Source organism: Lactuca serriola, chromosome 6 (genome assembly GCF_051521515.1).
Source record: "Lactuca serriola cultivar US96UC23 chromosome 6, Lser_US96UC23_V15, whole genome shotgun sequence".
NCBI classification, from domain to species: Eukaryota; Viridiplantae; Streptophyta; class Magnoliopsida; order Asterales; family Asteraceae; genus Lactuca; species Lactuca serriola.
The window spans coordinates 121,330,933-121,351,279 of NC_136413.1; the positions used below are offsets into that span (position 1 = coordinate 121,330,933).

At 40.9% G+C, this 20,347-nt stretch overlaps 1 protein-coding gene across 3 annotated transcripts; it reads right to left on the reverse strand.

Moving 5' to 3' along the window:
• Window positions 1–16,625: 16,625 nt before the first annotated feature.
• On the reverse strand, window positions 16,626–19,151 carry LOC145056733 (S-adenosylmethionine synthase 5-like). 3 transcript variants are annotated; one of them, XM_079004457.1, is made up of 3 exons: window positions 18,955–19,151; window positions 17,848–18,750; window positions 16,626–17,179 (listed from the first exon to the last, which is right to left on the reverse strand). In XM_079004457.1, exons 2-3 carry the CDS (start codon window positions 18,705–18,707, stop codon window positions 16,858–16,860), a joined length of 1,182 nt encoding a protein of 393 aa, XP_078860583.1. In that variant the 5' UTR covers window positions 18,708–18,750; window positions 18,955–19,151; the 3' UTR covers window positions 16,626–16,857. The 3 variants fall into 3 exon arrangements, with proteins under 3 accessions (XP_078860583.1, XP_078860580.1, XP_078860582.1); XM_079004454.1 differs by having other exon boundaries at window positions 17,848–18,717; window positions 18,955–19,150; XM_079004456.1 differs by having other exon boundaries at window positions 17,848–18,747; window positions 18,955–19,150.
• Between the last annotated feature and the right edge of the window lie 1,196 nt (window positions 19,152–20,347).

A 20,347-nucleotide genomic window follows, 5' to 3' on the forward strand; every position in this document is an offset into this window, starting at 1 on the left:
GTGCATGATTATATTGTTATGGTTCTGCATCATCATCGGTATGAGTATTTTAATTTTGTGCGGCTTGCTTGTGATCGAGTTATATGCCATCTGCATACCTTGGATATTTGAATGGTAGTTAAGGGATGGGCTCTATTTGAGAAGGTTACTTAGGATACAGTAACTGTAGCATGCCTGGGAGGGACTTCGTATGTCTCGCTAGTTCGGAGCCATATAGTTTTAGAAATGGACTGATTAGATCCCTAGCTATGGTAAGCTTGGGGTTCCTCAGCAGATTGATTATGGAATGGTAGCAAGGATTGGGATTTCTTCCCGGGCATTGAGCATCGAGGTGTAAGCAGGATCGAAGTGAGGGAGAATCCTCCGAGTGTACAAGGGTAAGAGCACGCAGATCCAGAATGAGTACGCGATCTCAGAGAAGGAAAAGAAGTAGTACAACGTTTGATGGATTGAGGAGTTCAGGGTTGGGAGTTTGATAAACTCCCCATCAGTTAGTGCATGTAATGGTGATGGTTAGTACGTGGTTGGGAATTCAGGTTAGAGGATCGCCTGTAGGACTCGAGTGAGTCGGAATGAAGATCTTGAGGACAGATAGCATGGGATGCTTTCGTGTTAGTAGACAGTGGCAAATGCAGCATGTAGAGCATGGTAGAGCGGCGGGAGAGCCGCAACTTTCTCCAGCAGTGGTCAGTGGTGGAAGGTGTTGTAAGACTATGGGGCAGCCGTAGCATTCACTAGCAGTCAGAGATGGAAGGTGTTGTAAGACTACGGGGCAGTCGTAGCATTCACTAGCAGTCAGAGATGGAAGGTGTTATAAGACTACGGGGCAGCCGTAGTATTCACTAGCAGTCAGAGATGGAAGGTGTTGTAAGACTACGGGTAAGCCGTAGCATTCCATAGTAGCTTCGTTAGCGGAGTTGGGGCGAGACCCTTATCTCCTAGTGATCAGATAAGGATCAAGAATGGGTAGTGGATGAGAATAGTAGGGAGCTTGCTTGTATAGCCCTAGAGAGGTGAGACCTTGGGAGAGGCCTCTCCAGGATGTAGTTGGGTGAGACCCGTGGGCGAGGCCCGTATGAGAATAGCAGTATAGGTGAGACTTGAGAGTAAGGTTGCTCAGTAGTATGGTTGGGGGAGACCCGTGGGCGAGGCCCGTGTGAGAGTGGTTAGACAAGTGAGACTAGAAGGATAGAGGCGGGTGAGACCCGTGGGTGAGGCCCGTGAGTTTTAGTAGCACAGGTGGGACCTGGTAAGGACCTTAGTGTCAAGATAGGGGATCGAGGATCCCAGGATTGTAGTGCCAGAATGGCAGAATAACTTGAGCAGTTATAGGTAGTCGAAGTTTCTTCGAAAGTCGCTGGGAGCGACTAGGAGTTCTGTTGGGGGTAGCGACCGGTGGGAGCCGGTAATCCAGATATTGATAGATTGGTAGGGACCAGGGTGGTCTCAGTTCATCCGGAAGGCAAATAAGGGACAGCAGAAATTTTCAGTCAGTAGCAGTGATGGTAAGCAGTCTATGGTGAAATTCAGTTAGTTGATCGTGGGGTTCTCGTCACCAACTTATAGTAGAGAGAAATGCCTAGTGGATACTGGCGGTAATGACCCTTACTCGAGGTAGCGGGAGTAATGGATTTGGTGAAGGATAGGACCTTCACAGTGACAAAGGAAATAGTTGGTTATGGAACATTGCCTTGGGAAGGCAAGAAAACGCACAAGGAAATGGGGGGGGGGGATGAACCCCTATCGGTCCAGTTGCAGTACTCGGAGAGTACCAGAAGGATTTTCAGTTGAGTAAGTTGTGTTTCCAGAATGTTCCAGGTCAGGGTTGACCCGAGATTATTATCCGCAAGGATTAATGTTAGTCAGAAAGACCGGGCGGAAGGCCAGCGAAGGTAGTCACAGGATGTTAGGTCTACCAAACAGAGTGTTGAAAGCAAATTGCAGTGCGATTAGCCATCGAGAAAGGTCTAGGACGAAGTTTAGGTTAAGTGGGGGAGAGTTGTAGCACCCATAATCAGAAAGACCAAGAAAGGAAAGGAAAACCCAAAGTTAAAGGGCCAAATCGTCGAGTCCAAGGAGGAACTCGGCGAGTCCGAGCAAGATCCGGGTCGAGGAGTAAGTGACCGACTTGGCGAGTCGGAGAATGGACTCGGCGAGTCCGGTCTAAAGAGGGAAACCCTATATCCGGGACTTTGTGCACTATTTAAGCACCTCATTCTCTTCCTTAGGGTTCCTTTACAGCTCCCCTCATCCAGAACATCGAACCCTAGCCACCATATCCGTTTTTTAGCAAAGATCTAGCCTTGGTGTTGTGATTTGAAGCTTGGAAGAGAAGGAAGTTCATAGTGGTGCAAGAGGAAGTCTTGGATCCAGAGTTGGTGTGACTTTTCAGAGCATTTGAAGGTAAGAAGTCATTACCTTCACTTCATTGCTCACAGTTTCCTTTTTGTCATGAGATTTAGGGCTTTTATGCCATGTCCTAGAGCCAATTTGAGTTAGAAGTCCAGATCTGAAGTTGCTACTTCAGATCTAAGTGTATTATGTCCTAGAGAGTCATAAAGTATCAGTCTTGGGGGTGTAGGTGAAGCATGGTTGTCTTAAACCCGAGTATGGAGTGTTTTGGGCCTAGATCTCCTTAGCTACACGTAAAGTTTGCAACTTTACGTGAGGAATAGGCCTTGGAAGAGTGGATCTACAGTTTGGAGTCCCCGCATGACTCAAAAAGCCTCTGAATGCATGAAGGACTGAATAGACTCGACGAGTCCTTCGAGTGGACTCGCTGAGTAGTATGAAGATTAGGAGGAACTCGACGAGTTGGATGAACAACTCGGCGAGTCTATTGAAGTTTGCCTTGGACTCGGCGAGTCTGTTCTTGGACTCGACGAGTCAGGTCGCGAAACCCTGAACCCTTCGAGTTAAGACTCGAATTAGTGAGTCGAGTGGAGACTCAGTGAGTTGGACAGGACAAGACTCGGAAATCTATGGACTCAGCGAGTCATGGGTTGACTCGGCGAGTCGAGTCGCGAATGGAAGGAATCTGAGCATATGAACTCGGCGAGTCAGTAGGCAAACTCGACGAGTAGGGTTGACCTGGAAGGTTGACTTTGACCAGGACTTTGACTTTGACCTGAGTTGACTTAGTTGACTTTCGGAGGACAGTTAGACTAAGTGTTATATTGGTATTGATAGCTCAGGGAGCTAGTAGAACCGTAGTTCAGAAGAGTTTTTGGGCAGCAGCAGAGGGGTTTCAGCAAGTTCAGCAAGTGCAGGTAAGTTTCCCTTTGTGTGAATGGGTCTAAGGCCACAATTTCGGCCCATGTAGTTATGAGTAGAAGACCCGGGGGTTAGCCCTAGGCATAGTATGCTAGTATGATATTCAGGACGAGGTCCAATGATAGCGGGCGGGTGCCCAATGAATGGTTTATATGATAGTTTATACTTGTTGTCTGTGTGATACATGTATGTGCCTGGTAGGGAGGTCAGTGTGGGCGAGGTCCTGTATCTCACCAATAGCAGAGTGTGGATGGTGTTCCACATCTCATTAGCAGCAGAACAGAGGCGAGGCCCAAGTTAGGGAAAGAGTGAGTGTAGGTTGGGCCCGTATCTAACTATCAATAGGAGCATGGACGGGGTTCCATGCCTCATCAGTAGCAGGACAAGAGCGAGGCCCAAGATAGTCGAGGCCTCAGGACATGATTTATTAGTACATGTTAGCTTATGTGTTGTGATATGCTTATGTGTTAGTATATGCTAGCGGGCGAGGCCCAGTGACAGGCGATGCCTAAGTGAAACAGATATGTATCCGAGCGGGGCTCGAAGCCAGGCGAGGCCTGGAGCGGCGGGGCCGTTGTAGCGGGCGAGGCCCAGAATAGCGGGCGTGGCCCAGTATGTGCAGTATGTGGTTATGCATGGTATGTGGTAGGTTGGGTAACTCACTAATCTTCGTGCTTACAGTTTTCAATTTTGGTTTCAGGAACTTCCGGTAGCGGAGGGAAGAGCTCAGGGTGATCGCGTGGCACACACCATAGATTAGACAGTCTGGGAATGTTTTACTCTGATAATGAACATATGTTTTGGAAATTAATACTCTGATTATGTTATGGATTGATAATTACGTTTTAAGTAATTTTTTATAAAAGAAATTTTTAGTCTTGAATTTTGGGGCGTTACAGACAAAGTCCTGAAATGTCCTCCAGAATGGTGCAAAATTTATGTGAAGTAAAAACGTGATTGTGGTATAAAAAACATGTTCGTTTAAATCGGTAAATGCATGATTCGGACACGAACTCTTTAGTTTCAACTGAATTAATCCCACTTCTAGTTTCTTCATGTGTTTTAGCTCCTTCAAGCTCTAAAAATGCATCAAAGCTACTTCTAGAATACTGCTCCACTTGAAATACCTAAAATGACATAAAAATATGAGCACTACGAGAATTTTAGCGAAAAAACATGAGCCGACTATTATTTACACTAAATCATATATAAAAACATAAGTTATGATAAAAATACTAATAAAAGCTAATAGAAAAGATGCATAAAATGACTATTAGTGAGTCGAACGCATGGGTGATGAAGTCAACGAAAAATAGTCTCTCAATGAGTCAGTGAAATGTAACAACGATATCCCGAGATGCCTTACTAGTGTTTATTTCGTTTGTTCTTTTTGAGATTTTGAAACTGGGCATTTTAACATCCACATGTAAGCGGAAATCTACATTTTTTTATTTTTTGAGATTTGATATATTTTATTGGAATTGTTAGATTTTTTCAAAGTTTTTTTTAGTATCTCACTATATTTTTAAGATTTAAATGATTTCATTTTGTTAGTTTTATTAGATTGAATGAGTTAACTTTTGATTTTGAAGCTTGTCGGGATTTATTTCAAAATTTGAGCATTTTTCATATGATATGGTGTAACATCTCAATCTTCAGGTATGAATTTAAAGCTTTATATATATATATATATATATATATATATATATATATATATATATATATATATATATATATATATTTCAGATTTGATATATTTTATTGGAATTGTTAGATTTTTTTCAAAGTTTTTTTTAGTATCTCACTATATTTTTAAGATTTAAATGATTTCATTTTGTTAGTTTTATTAGATTGAATGAGTTAACTTTTGATTTTGAAGCTTGTCGGGATTTATTTCAAAATTTGAACATTTTTCATATGATATGGTGTAACATCTCAATCTTCAGGTATGAACTTAAAGCTTTATATATATATATATATATATATATATATATATATATATATATATATATATATATATATATATATATATATATATATATATATAGGGCAATTCGACGAGTTGGGAGGTGCCGACTTGTAACACTCGTGTTTCTAGCCTAGGCATTTATATTGAGGTGATAGTCTAGGTTAACCTTTGTAACTCATTTTGAAGAAATGAAAAGGATTTATGTGAATATTATGTGTTTTATGCTTAATTATTAGGGCTTAATTAATTAAGAATAAAAAAGAAGCGTCAAAATTAAAGTGTGAGATAAGCCCGATATCTTTACATAAAGTTGTAGTGGTCGAAACAAGGATTTCAGGGATATAAAGAATACCAAAATCCGAGTTATAACGAAGAAGTTATGACCTGTCGAAGTTTCGCGACAAAACCGGCACAGTGCTGAATGTCGTAAAAAGTGAGTTTTTGGATAAACTAATTTTTAGCCTTAGTAATCTAAACGAAATTCATAGTATTCATTAAACCGAGAAGTTCGATAAAAAGAACGCGCAAATCTGACTTCGTATGAGGAAGTTATGATTTTTCGAAGTTTCAGCTCAGCAGTAGACAGCTAAAAACTCGAATTTTAGATCGATCGACTTTTAGCCGACACAACCCAAAAGAGAATCGAAGGTCTCGTCATTAGTAGCACAACGGTAAAAAGTCTGACGAAAACGGACGTCGGATGAAGAAGTTATGAATTTTTAACGGATTTCCTGTCCCGGTCTGTTAAAAATAATAATATAAAAATCAAAGTCAAAATTAGCCGACGAAGTCTAAACGGAAGTTGTAGAGCGTAATTTTACCAACGCGTGCATATTAACAACGTCAAAAACGGAGTTCGTATGCGAAAGTTATGGATTTTAGAAATTTTTGCACAAAAACCGAGAAAATTCGCATAGTCACAATTGCCACGTCACCCTCGCTTAGAGGGTGACACGTGTCCGAAATCAGTGAGTCATGCGAAGCCACGTGGCGAAATCTGTTGAGTCACCCTCGCATGAATAGTAACAGCGGTCCAGTGAGGATCCGACGCGTGTTCCATTCCTCGTGTCCGAGCCTCGCACATGGGTCACTTCTCCGCGGTCCAATCAGCAACTGCCACCGATGCCTTCGCACGTGCTGCCACCTGCGCGCCCTCGCATGCGGACCCCACCACCAAGCCGACTTCAGACCAGTAGACTTCAGTCCAATCAGGAGAGGACAGCAAGCCTTCGCACGCGCAACCCACTTGCGAGCCTCCCTTGCGAGCCGTCGGATCTGCGACGCGTGGCCTCTTCTCAGCGGTTGGATCAGGAGCTTCGGCCCCTATAAATAGGGGGTGCGAGACCTCCCAGGGGTATTTTGAAAACTTGTCATTTTTAGCCCATTTCTCCATATTTCTTTCATATTATCATCCCCCGAAGTGCTGGTATCAATTATAAGCCCCAGAATACGCCACAAAGTGCCCGAGAAGCCCAAAAAATTTATCTTTTCGGTTTCAAAGCCCGACTTTTGCAGAGCCCGGTTTCTCAATAAAACTCCCGGTTTTATTAGAAATGATCGTTTTAGGAAACGAATTGCTGCCCGATTATCATCAAATCAGGTGAGTGTATAGTCACCTTCATCTTACACCTAGATATGAAGTATTTTATATGAAATACGTGCTACGTGTAATTATATTAATTGTTTAACTGAGGTGACTGTTGAATTGATGTTTTATAAAGGTTTTAAACTGTATATGTATTTTTATCTACAAATATGTTGGGTAAAACATGGGTAGATAGTGATGTGTGATAAAATAAAAGTGATGAGAGGCCTCGATGTGTTTTGAGATCCAGTCATCTAGCGGAGTTTGGATGACGACCACGAACTTTCTAGACAGTCCAGTGGGAAACATTAGCAAGTCCGCAACCTGTAGGTGTTAATGAACTAAGAGTGTTCATTCGCTGTACTCCATCCCCTCATGTTTGCATTTACGACATGTATGGCTGAGGAAACCCCTTAGCAGTAGTGTCCATCCCGATGATATTCTTTAGGCTAGGTCCCTTGTGATAAGTGTTTAGGGATGTAAAGTGAGGATAACGGGAACGGGTAATCATGGTTATTGTTGATTGATGAACTTAGTAAGTTTATTATTATTGTGGGTTGAAAACCCTATATGCTCACCAGGCTCCCAAGCCTGACCCACTTAGCTTTTGATGTTACAGGTAGTGGACCCCGAGCATAGTCGGAGGACGACGAGAGATTTTTGGATTATAGGCCAGTAGTTGTAAATAATTGTTGAAAGGCTTATAATGTCTTGTTTGTGCTTTTGATCTGTATCAGAACATGACATCCCGAGGTTTTGATATATATGGAAAATATATACCTTCTTAATGAAGGGTTTTGATTAACTTTTATCATTTGTTGTTTGGGGACCAATTCCGCAACATCTTTTAAAAAGATTTCTCTGATTTCATTTTAAAAAGCATAAATTAAATCGGTCTTTTCTGGCCGAAAAGTTAGGGGATGTCACAGTTGGTATCAGAGCATTAGTTTAAGCGAACTAAGAAATATCCTACGATTTCTAAACTTAAACTTAGAATGCTAAGTGATTATTGTGAGATGAGTGTCTACCATATTTTAGACACGAGCACTAGTTTATTTTAGGGAAGATGCCTAAAATGCCCTTATGTGCTAAATGCTATGTGTTTGCCATGTGTGCCATTATTTGTTCGAATCTATGGTCTGTTGCCGACCGGATCTGGAAACCTTATGTGTGTAGGATTCTAAGCGTATGATTACGAGATTAGAACTAACATGTAAACGTTTCGGAGTGATAAGGGAATTGACATGTTTAACAAGGATAAAGACCTAAATTTGCCTTATTCGTTATATAAATTGTAATGGCAAGAACTTGTAGTGGAGCTGTAAATGCAAACGGAAACAGGGATCAACGACCTCAACCTCAAGTAGTTGAGCAAATACCTATTGTAGGAGCTGCACCTGAGCCAATGACAATGGCTGGGGTACAAGCAATGATGCAGATGATGTTAGATCACCAGATGGAGGAGACAAGGCGATTACTACAATAGCATAGGGAAGAGACTACAATACCTGTTGAACAGCCCGTATTGAATGAAGGGCAATCAGTAGGAGGGAACTACAGTAGGACTCTTGGTCAAGCCAACCCACCGATAGTTAGACAAAACAACCAGGATGGAGGAGTTGATGGACGCGGATGCAAATACAAAGATTTCATGGCATCTAAACCGTCGTGTCTATCTAGGAGTCCGACACCGGTGGAAGTCATGAATTGGATCTCCGAAATGGAGACGATGTTTTAAAGTTGCGAGTGCAGCAACAAACAAAAGACCGCACCTGCAATTCCTCTGTTAAATTCTGGTGTGTTGAGCTGGTGGAAGTTACTAGCTGATTCAATGCCCAAGGGTGAAGCTAGTAAGATGTCTTGGGAAGATTGTGTGGTACAACTGAAATTGCAGTACTGCTCTGAGCAGGATCTTCTGGAAATCAACAATGAGTTCCAGAATTTAAAGAAAGGAAAGATGAGTGTTACTGAATACGCTGCTAGTTTTATGGAAAAGATGAAGCTTGTTCCTCATCTAGTTCCAACTAAACTCTCTAAGGTCAACAAGTTTTCCCTTGGATTACCAGCGGACTTTGGTCCGATGGTCAAGCAAACAACCACTTTGAAAGCTGCCATCTGGGCTGCTAAGAATGTTGAGGTTCAGATCAGAGAGAAGGTCTGGAGAGGGCAGAAGTTGGTGAAAAGAGAAAATTTGAAGGAACTTCAGGTTCCAATAAGAAAAGCAAATTTTCTAAGTCCAAGAAGTTTGGAGGAGGAGGAGGTGAAGTGAAATGGTGTGAGAAGTGCAAGAAAAAGCACTCTGGGAGATGTAGTGAGGAGGTGGGTTGCTTCAAATGTAGAAAGACTGGGCATTATGCCAACGTGTGTCCGTCCGACAAGAGGGTATGTTTTGAGTGCCATGAAGTAGGGCATGTTCTTAAAGACTGTCCAAAGAGGAAGGATGCAACAAAGGCCAATCTACCACCAAAGCCGAAGGCGAGAGCCTTTCAGATGACACTTGAAGCTGCAAAAGAAGAAGTCGATGTCGCTTCAGGTACCTTTCTCGTAAACGAATTGCCTGCCCAAATTTTGTTTGATTCTGGAGCCAATTACTCTTTTATATCGCATGAATTTAGTAGAAAGCTAGCTTTGCATGTAGATAGGCTAGTTAATGCCTTATTAGTCAAGATTGCTAGTGGCAAGCTTGTACATGTTAGCCATCGTATGAAAAACATCCTCATTAACTTGGATGGGAATAAGTTCCACGAGGAATTATTGCATATCGAGTTAAATGGATTCGACATAGTTTTAGGAATGGATTGGCTTAGCGCCAACGATGCAGAAATATTATGTAGAAAGAAGATAGTAAAAGTAAATCCGCCAGGGAAAGAGTCGTTTATGGTGTATGGAGACAAACACAGAGTAAATTCTGGAATCATTTCCCTAATGAAAGCCAAAAAGTGTTTGGCCAAGGGATGTACATCATATCTAGCGTTCGTGATCGATGCTAAGATGGAAAAGACGGAGGTGCAAAATATTCCGGTGGTGTGTGATTATCCGGAAGTCTTTCCCGAAGATCTTCCCGGATTGCCCCCTAATCGACAAGTAGAATTTCGTATCGACTTGTTACCAGGAACGACGCCGATACCAAAAGCACCATATCGATTAGCACCAACAGAGATGAAAGAACTTATGACACAACTTCAGGAGTTATTGGACAAAGGTTTTATTCGACCTAGTTCATCGCCCTGGGGAGCCCCTGTGTTATTTGTAAAGAAGAAAGACGGGAGCATGAGAATGTGTATCGATTACAGAGAGTTGAACAAAGTAACGATAAAGAACAAGTACCCGTTGTCGAGGATCGATGATCTGTTCAACCAGTTATAGGGTTCGAGCTATTTCTCGAAGATCGATCTTAGGTCGGGATACCATCAACTAAAGGTGAGAGAGCAGGATATCGAAAAGACTACGTTTAGAACAAGATATGGACACTATGAATTTATGGTTATGTCGTTCGGACTAACCAATGCCCCAGCAGCTTTCATCGATTTGATGAATAGCGTTTGTAAACCATTCCTAGATAAATCTGTGATAGTATTCATAGACGACATCTTAATTTATTCGAAAAGCAAGCAGGAGCATGAAAAACATCTGCGTGAAGTACTAGAAGTCCTGAAAAAGGAGAAGCTGTATGCAAAGTTCTCCAAATGTGAATTTTGGATTCAAGAAGTCCAATTTTTAGGTCATGTGGTTAACCAAGAAGGAATAATGGTTGACCCAGCAAAGATTGAAGTTGTGATGAAGTGGGAACAACCAAAGAGCCCTACGGAGATTCGAAGCTTTTTAGGATTAGCTGGATATTATCGAAGGTATATCCAAGGCTTTTCTTCGATTGCTACTCCATTAACAGCTTTGACCCACAAAGGAGCTACTTATGCTTGGAATGAGAAGCATAAGGAAGCCTTTGAGAAGTTGAAGAAGAGAATGTCTGAAACACCAATTCTTTCGTTGCCTGAAGGAGTTGATGACTTCGTAGTTTATAGCGATGCATCTGGAGTTGGGTTAGGTTGTGTTCTGACCCAAAGGGATAAAGTGATAGTGTATGCATCGAGGCAATTGAAGGAACATGAAAAGAACTACCCCACTCACGATTTGGAGTTGGCAGCGGTAGTATTCGCCCTAAAGATATGGAGGCATTATCTTTATGGCACAAAGTGTAAACTTTTCACTGATCATAAGAGTCTCCAATATCTCTTTAATCAGAAGGAATTGAACATGAGGCAACGACGCTGGCTAGAGTTACTCAAGGACTACGACTGTGAGATTCTTTACCACCCTGGTAAAGCAAATGTTGTTGCTGATGCTCTCAGTCGGAAGGTAAACCTTGAAAAGACAAGGCCAAGAGCGTTGAGAATTGAAGTTGTCTCGACAATTGTGGAAAGTATAAAGAAAGCTCAAGAGGAAGCTTTAGAGAAAAATGACCGAGAGGAAGAACGTTTGGGCAAAACGTTAGTGTTCGGTACAAACAACCTAGGGTTGAAGGTGTTCCAAGATAGGATTTGGGTACCGAAGACGGGCGGAGTAAGAAATCTTCTGATGGAAGAAGCTCACAAGACCATGTACTCGATTCATCCCGGCAGTACAAAAATGTATAGGGATCTAAAACCTTATTATTGGTGGCCGACGATGAAGCTCGATGTTGCTAAGTATGTGGCCGAGTGTGTAACTTGTGCTAGGGTTAAGGCACAACATCAGAAACCGTATGGGAGTTTAGAACCTTTACCCATACCTATGGGTAAATAGGAAGACATCACCATGGATTTTGTGACTAAACTGCCCAAAACAAGGAACGGTCACGACATGATTTGGGTGGTCGTTGATCGCTTCACCAAGAGTGCGCATTTCATAGCTGCCAACGAAAACTGGTCTATGGATAAACTTGCGAATTCTTACATAAAGGAAATTGTGAGGCTTCACGGTGTTTTGTTAACGATTGTATCCGATCGTGACAGCCGTTTTACCTCCGGGTTTTGGAGGAGTCTACAAGAGGAATTGGGTACCAAGTTGTGTTTGAGTACATCTTACCATCCGCAAACCGATGGTCAGAGCGAACGAACGATTCAAACATTAGAGGATATGCTGAGATCATGTACCCTAGAATTCCAAGGTAACTGAGATGAACACTTACCTCTAGTGGCATTCTCCTATAATAATAGTTTACATTCAAGCATTAAGATGGAACCTTATCACGCTTTGTATGGGGAAAAGTTTCGAACGCCATCATGTTGGCTAGAAGCTGGGGAAAAGTAGTTTATGGGACCTGAAATAGTCCATCAGACTGCTGAAAAGTTGAAAGTGATAAAGGAAAGAATGTTAGCTGCTCAAGATCGACAAAAGAGTTATACTGACAAGAAAAGACAACCGATAACCTTTGAAGTTGGAGATTCGGTTTTACTTAAAGTCTCGCCGTGGAAGGGACTTATAAGATTTGGGAAACAAGGAAAGTTGAGTCCAAGGTTTATTGGACCGTTCAAAGTTCTTCAGAAGATCGGGAATCAAGCTTACAAGCTATAGTTACCGGAAGAACTGGAGGGTATTCATAACACCTTTCATGTGTGTTATTTGAAAAAGTTCACGGGAGATGTGCCCGACATAATTCCAATTTCTGAGTTAAGGTTGGATGAAAACAAGAGGTTGATCGAAGAACCTGAGACAATCGTTGACCGTAAGACTAAGAAGTTGCGACGCAAGATGGTTGATTTAGTGCTTGTGCGCTGGAAACATACGAATGAACCATATCTCACTTGGGAAACGGAGAGTGACATGATGAGTCGCTACCCGCATTTGTTTGGTGATATATGATTTCGGGGACGAAATCATCCTAAGGGAGAGAGAATTGTAACACTCGTGTTTCTAGCCTAGGCATTTATATTGAGGTGATAGTCTAGGTTAACCTTTGTAACTCATTTTGAAGAAATGAAAAGGAATTATGTGAATATTATGTGTTTTATGCTTAATTATTAGGGCTTAATTAATTAAGAATAAAAAAGAAGCATGAAAATTAAAGTGTGAGATAAGCCTGATATCTTTACATAAAGTTGTAGTGGTCGAAACAAGGATTTCGGGGATATAAAGAATACCAAAATCCGAGTTATAACGAAGAAGTTATGACCTGTCGAAATTTCGCGACAAAACCGGCACAGTGCTGAATGTCGTAAAAAGTGAGTTTTTGGATAAACTAATTTTTAGCCTTAGTAATCTAAACGAAATTCTTAGTATTCGTTAAACCGAGAAGTTCGATAAAAAGAACGCCCAAATCTGACTTCGTATGAGGAAGTTATGATTTTTCGAAGTTTCAGCTCAGTAGTAGACAGCTAAAAACTCGAATTTTAGATCGATCGATTTTTAGCCGACACAACCCAAAAGAGAATCGAAGGTCTCGTCATTAGTAGCACAACGGTAAAAAGTCTGACGAAAACGGACGTCGGATGAAGAAGTTATGAATTTTTAACGGATTTCCTATCCCAGTCTGTTAAAAATAATAATATAAAAATCAAAGTCAAAATTAGCCGACGAAGTCTAAACGGAAGTTGTAGAGCGTAATTTTACATACGCGTGCATATAAATAACGTCAAAAACGGAGCTCGTATGCGAAAGTTATCGATTTTAGAAGTTTTTGCACAAAAACCGAGAAAAATCGCATAGTCACAATTGCCACGTCACCCTCGCTTAGAGTGTGACACGTGTCCAAAATCAGTGAGTCATGCGAAACCACGTGGCGAAATCTGCTGCGTCACCCTCGCATGAATAGTAACCGCGGTCCAGTGAGAATCCGACGCGTGTTCCATTCCTCGTGTCCGAGCTTCGCACATGGGTCACTATTTGAAGGCTGAATATGAAACCCTAATTTTTAGGGTTTTGCACCCTATTTAAAGAGCTTATGACTCATTGTTGGCCTCCCTTATCGTCCCCTTAGTCCAGAGGAACCCTAATTCATGCATCATCTTTCATTTTGAGTGTGTGAGAGCTTGGAGTGTGATTTTTGGTGCTCTTTTGAAAGGAACTTGAAGCGCTCTTTTGAAAGGAACTTGAAGCTTGAAGAGGATTAATTCAGAGGAAGGCTTTAGATCCGGGATTTTCATTGTTGTTGCAGCCTTTTTGAGGTATACAGTCGATATCTTGATCATCCCTTAGATCTCTTCATTTGAAAGTTTATGGCCATTATTAGCTTATTTTGGGACCATTCTTGGATTTGAGCATATTATGAAGCTATGACTTCAGATCTGGACATCTCATGGCCTCCATGGACTTAAAGTCGCCAACTTTATCAAGTCTTGGCCCTCCTTCATGCTCTAAGTCCCTTAATAATCTTTGTTTTAGTGTTTTAGCCTGTTGGTGCCATGTATGGACGTAAAGTTAGCAACTTTACGTGGTATTTCGGTTCTAAGGGACTAGATCTATGGTTTGTGGCACTAGATTCGCTTGGGAATTGGCTGAATGCTTTAAGACTAGGAGAACTCGACGAGTTGCCTAGCCAACTAGGCGAGTTGAATCGGGTTTTCCCATTTTCTGGATACTGTAGAAACTCGACAAGTTGTTCTAACAACTTGGTGAGTTGGTTCGGGTTTTTCTTGTTTTTTTTTAGTACTGAAAGAACTTGACGAGTCGATAGATAAAATCGACGAGTTGAGTCAACATGGGTTGTTGACCTTGGCTATGGACCTTGACTGATGACTTTGACTCGGGCCATGGTTGACCAAGTTTGACCTTGATGGTATTTTGGGTATTTCAGGATTTTGATGGAATTAGTCAACATGGTGGTTGTAGGCAGTTGAGTTCGGAGCTGTGATTTGAGAGTTGGATCTTGTCCGTTCAGCATGATTTGTGAGGTAAGTATTCCTCACTATACTTTCGGGTCGAAGGCACAAAGGCCGACACATTGGTTTGATAATCTGATACCACTGATATGTTGAGTATGATATAGTTATGCATGCTAGTCTTATTATGCTAGTCTGGTAGACCTGCAGGACTACCTGTGATACTACCTGATTATCTGTATGTGTATTCATCTGTTACATGTTGACATGTTGTGCGGGTTGGATTGAGGTCGTACTGCTCCGCGTTGTAACCAACAAACCCTGGAGAATGTCAGACATGAGCTAAGAGCCAGGGAGGGCATGCCAGACTCATTCTTAGGACTCATAAGCATTCCAGATATGAGCTGAGGGCCGGACAGGGCATGCCAGACTCGTATTGAGGGCTAATAATTTATATTCCAGTCCAAGGACGGAGGGAGCAAGCTAGACATAAGCTGTGGGCCCGAGGGCAAGCCAGACTTATGCCGTGGGCTTGAGAACAAGCCAAATATGTGCTGAGGGCCAGGGAGGGCATGCCAGACTCATACTGGGCTCAGGGGTAATCCAGTCTGTAGAGTTGTGGGCCTATTACATGTTGTTATTATGTGTATTATTTGTATGTATATGCATTTTGGGGGAACTCACTAAGCTTTGGCTTACAGTTTTGGATTATGTTTCAGGTACTTCGAATGATCGCGGGAAGACGAATGCGTGATCGTGCACCTCCCCGTATTTTATTTCATGATTTCTGGGATTACTCTGATGATAAACTATTTTGAAAACAATTTGTAAACAATGAATGATTTTTGAGATGTTTAAATTTTTTTGAAATTTTTATGAATTTTATGGATGTTACATATGACTTATATAAATTTATATTTTGGCTACTAATACACAGACAACTTGGTGTTCCTTGTCCTCTTAGTTGTTCTTGCTATTGGTTTTGTCTTATAATAACATTGACATCCGTATACTTATCACTAACCACCGGTATGGTGAGTGTCTATTACTGTCATCTCATCACCACACAACCACTAAATATTGGTATACATACCACTCCACATCATTATATCCTAAACTTAGGTAGAGAACCTTTTAAATGACATAGTTTTAAACAAAAAAATACAGTTTCATTTTCTCTTAATTTTGTTTTAATAGAATACCATTGAATTGAGTTAAATTATGGAATGAAAAAGATCAATTATATATATTTTTATTGCAAAACATCATTGAAGTTTATAGAGAAAGTAAAAAATCAATAATTTTTAACGAATATAACTCAAACATTTTGTCCTTCAATTGAAAAACTATATCGAATGATTTGTGAAAAGCTTGATTGAGTTATTGAATGTTCTTCTTTTATATTTATTCTGTTAGTTTTCATTTAAAATTTAGTAGGGTTGATTAAATGGTCATGACTTTTAATGCTTTAAGTTTTTAGATACAATGAATAAAAAGAATATAAATTCGATCGGTTTAATATGTCACATGATTAAGGAAGAATAGTAAACAAGATAGCATGATTAGTGTGGATATATATGGATCAAAACTACATCGTTTGAAGGGTTCTATATATAAGTTTAGGTACATAAATACCACATATTCCTAAGTCATATATATATATATATATATATATATATATATATATATATAGAGAGAGAGAGAGAGAGAGAGAGAAAGAGGGATGATTGGTTGTGGTTAGTTGTGGTGGTGACCACAATCCACCACTACACCTCATAGTCACTATATGATCACCACATCAACCATGAGCATAACTTGTGATATGTATACATGATGGTCTAACATATCTAACTCTGTTTATAATCAATTATTTAAGATACTTCCATTTTCTATTATCTACTGATTTTAAGTATGTGTATTTGATTGCTCCATTTGTTGCCTTATGGCATTAAAACCAAAGACCGACCCATATATCAATTTTCAACTGCTAAACCACACCATGTCACTATAACCCATTAAAGATGTCATAGAAAAACATAGTTAAAGTCGGTTGGCTCTATTGGTTATAAAATAGAGTCTGCTATATCCTTTAATTATTTATGTTTCTTCCTAACATATGCATTCCAAAAAAAATAAAAAGATTCTAGATATATCCTAAACCCATAAGATAAGTAAACCTTCAAGACAACATTGATTAGTTTTAGTTTTAGGGAGTTCACCGAATCAATATTATCTTAAGCTTGAGGGTTAACCCACTTGAGGTCCTTCACCACCTCCCACGTGAAGTCGGGATCATCCCTACCAAAATGTCCATAAGCAGCGGTCTTCAAGAACCTCCCATTGCCACCTCTTTTTAAATCAAGATCAATCGAGATCATTCCCGGCCTAAAATCAAAGTTCTCATTCACAATCTTCAAAATCTCTTTGTCATGAATCTTCCCTGTCCCATATGTGTCCACAAAAACCGACAATGGCTCAGGGATACCAATAGCATATGAGACTTGAACAATGGCCCTTCTTGCGACCCCACAAGCCACAATGCTCTTGGCAGCTTGCCTAGTTTAAAATAGGAAAAATTAATTTAACCATAACACCTCCGACCCAAAGTTACCGATTAGAGGGTTGGTTCCTTTTATACTTCTTGAACATGGTTTAATAGAGCTGAAAAAAGTCCTAAATCAATAATACCTTAATCAACTTCAACTCATTATTACTTGAAACTTTTTGTATCTTGCATTTAATTGAGAGGATTATATGTTAAAATACTAGGTGTGAGACCCGTGTATTACACGGATTGATTTAAAAAATAAAAGATTAAATTAAAGTGTAAATAAAAAATATTTTTTAATGTACAACTTTAAAATAAGAAATGAATAAACGTATTTATTGCAATTTTATATCATATATATGATATTTAATACTTTACATATATAAATATATGATTTTAATTTTAAAAATTGACACAAATAAAAAATTGACAAGTGTCAAAACTAATGAGATTGACATGTGACAAAAAAACATTCATTTATTAGGAAGGATACGAGGAAGGATACGAGGCTGAAGTCTGGATTTCGCTTTAGGGTTACCATAGTAATAAAAGCATACTCCAAGGTGTAAAGTGAAAGTTTTGAAAAGATAATATTAAATATTATTTTCCAATTTGCAGTTCATGCTTTTCTGTTGTTTCCAGATTATTAAGAGAGAGAAAGTGGGGATTCTTTCACCTGACAATGTAAGCACCGCTGCGGTCCACCTTGGTTGGGTCCTTCCCGGAGAAAGCACCACCGCCATGAGCACCCCAACCACCGTAGGTGTCAACGATGATTTTCCGACCGGTGAGACCAGCGTCACCGTGAGGTCCACCGATTACAAAACGTCCAGACGGGTTCAAATGGTAGATTGTCTTCTCGTCGAGGTAATTCGTCGGAACCACCGGTTTGATCACATGCTCTTCCAGATCAGCGGCAATCTCATCGTTGGTGACTGTTTCATCATGCTGCGTCGATATCAGAATGGTGTGGACGCGTATCGGAACCATGGCTCCTTTGTCGTTGAAGTACTCGACGGTGACTTGGGTTTTCCCGTCGGGGCGGAGCCAGGTGCAGGTCCCGTTTTTCCGAACTTCGGTTAATCGGGCTCCAAGTTTGGTCGCAAGAACATGGCTGAGCGGCATGAGCTCAGGGGTCTCGTCGGTGGCGTAACCAAACATATGACCTTGGTCACCGGCGCCGATTTCTTCCGGCTTCTTTGTTAAGTGACCATGGACACCCTGGGCGATATCGGGGCTTTGTTGCTCAATATTGACGAGTACTTTGCAGTTGTCGGCGTCTAAACCCACATCATCGGAAACAAATCCGATCTCGCGACAAGTATCACGGACGATTTTCTCGTAATCGATGTTAGCTTTGGTTGTAATTTCACCAAAAACCATCACCATGTTCGTTTTGGTGCAAGTTTCACAAGCAACCTTGCTGTCTGGGTCCTGTGCTAGGCAGGCGTCAAGGACGGCGTCGGAGATCTGGTCGCAGAGCTTGTCTGGGTGGCCTTCGTTAACGGATTCGGATGTGAACAAAAACGTCTCCATTGTTGCAGACCTGATAGTCAAGTATATTTGCTAGTAAAATCTGCTAAAATCGTATTGAACTTGATTCAGAAGTGATATCAACACAGAAAACACATTTCGAACCACCATATAATTATCAAACATCGATTTTCATGTGAGCATATACAGCTATGGGTATAGGAAGTTGTATGAAAACACAAAAATCGGATCGTTTTTTGTGAATCTAAGCAGTAAAATTGAATCGGAGAAAGTGTATAGCCTGAAATACCTTGAGAAACGAAGAGGATGATGAGCTGCTGTGGATTTCCTCTCCTTTGAAAACACTAACGAGACGATTTCAAGAGATTAAAAATATGGGGAATAGAAATGATAACTTAAAAGATTCATCGGCATAATGGCATCACCATCTCCTAGATGTGATCTCAGTCGTTCATTTGATAGTCGGTTTCACTGGGTATTCGTTTTTGGTTAATTTATTGAGATTTTAGATAAACACCTTCAGTACTTTCTCGTTATCGACTTCTCCTGCTAAAACGACAGGATTTTTCTTTTTTTTGGTTAATTTATTGTGATTTTCTGGTAACTTATTTTACAGAATATGAAGGTGCTCCAAAGATTAACCTGCACAATGGTCCAAAAGGTTTGAATTAGCACCACGGGTCCAAACTTTCATTATGTTGCGAGTTTGGTCCAATTTGCATTAAACTTTTTTCAAATGATGATTTTGCCCGTATTTTTTAATTTTCAGTTTTTTATTGTTTTTATTAATTTCTTTTTCTATTTTTTTATGACAACAACTAATAAAAAAATATTGAGTGATTATCCCCCATCCTATTCTCTCTCTCTCTCTCTCTCTCTCTCTCTCTCTCTCTCTCTCTCTCTCTCTCTACATTACATATGAAGAACACTGAAACGCTAAACCTGCACATTGCACATCACCGAACCTCCGACTCCGACAAAGGCTGAACCGTCGGACCATCACCCTTCTCGTCGGACCTCCCTCTTCTCACCGAAATGCGGCCTGAACCACCAACAGTACCCGAAAACCGCCACCACAACCGTTGTTCTCTCTCCACTCCGTCTCTCTTTCTCTCCACCGTCTCTCTCATTCTCCGGCGTTGCCTACTCGACGTTGAAACATCTCTTTCTGATTTTGTTGGAGTTTTGCTATGAAAACCCTTCTCGCCGATCTTGTTTGAAGATTTCGTTGTAGATCTGGAACACCGACGATCTGCAACACGGCTATCTTCTTCTGAGCTCCAACTCCCCACCATCATCGGAGATGAACGGATCTGATTTGAAGACGATGGCGCTATCAAGAACGACGGAGGGGAGAAAGAGAAGGGGAGCCCTTTGTCTTCTCTGTTGCCCAGATCTGTAAATAGAACCATCACCACCAGCCATTTAGGGTTTTCTGACGATAGATTTGAAACCCTCACTCTTTCCGAGGACCATTTTGACTGTTCTGATGGTTGTATAGAGAAGGTGATCGAAGCAGCAGAAAAAAGAGAAAGAGGGTCGCACCGGGAGTGGTGGTTGTGGCGATGATTTTTAGCAGGTGGCAGTGGTTTATGGTGGGTGGCGTTTTTTGTTTCCGGCAGGTGATGATGTTTTCCGTCTGATGGCGATGGTTTCCGGCGACATAGTGGAGCGAGAGAGAT

Coding starts and splice junctions, on each gene's coding strand:
- LOC145056733 (XM_079004457.1), bottom strand. CDS start 18,707: ATGGAGACGTTTTTGTTCACATCCGAATCCGTTAACGAAGGCCACCCA. Junction 17,180..17,847: donor AGCGGTGCTTACATTGTCAG/GTGAAAGAATCC, acceptor ATTTTAAACTAG/GCAAGCTGCCAAGAGCATTG.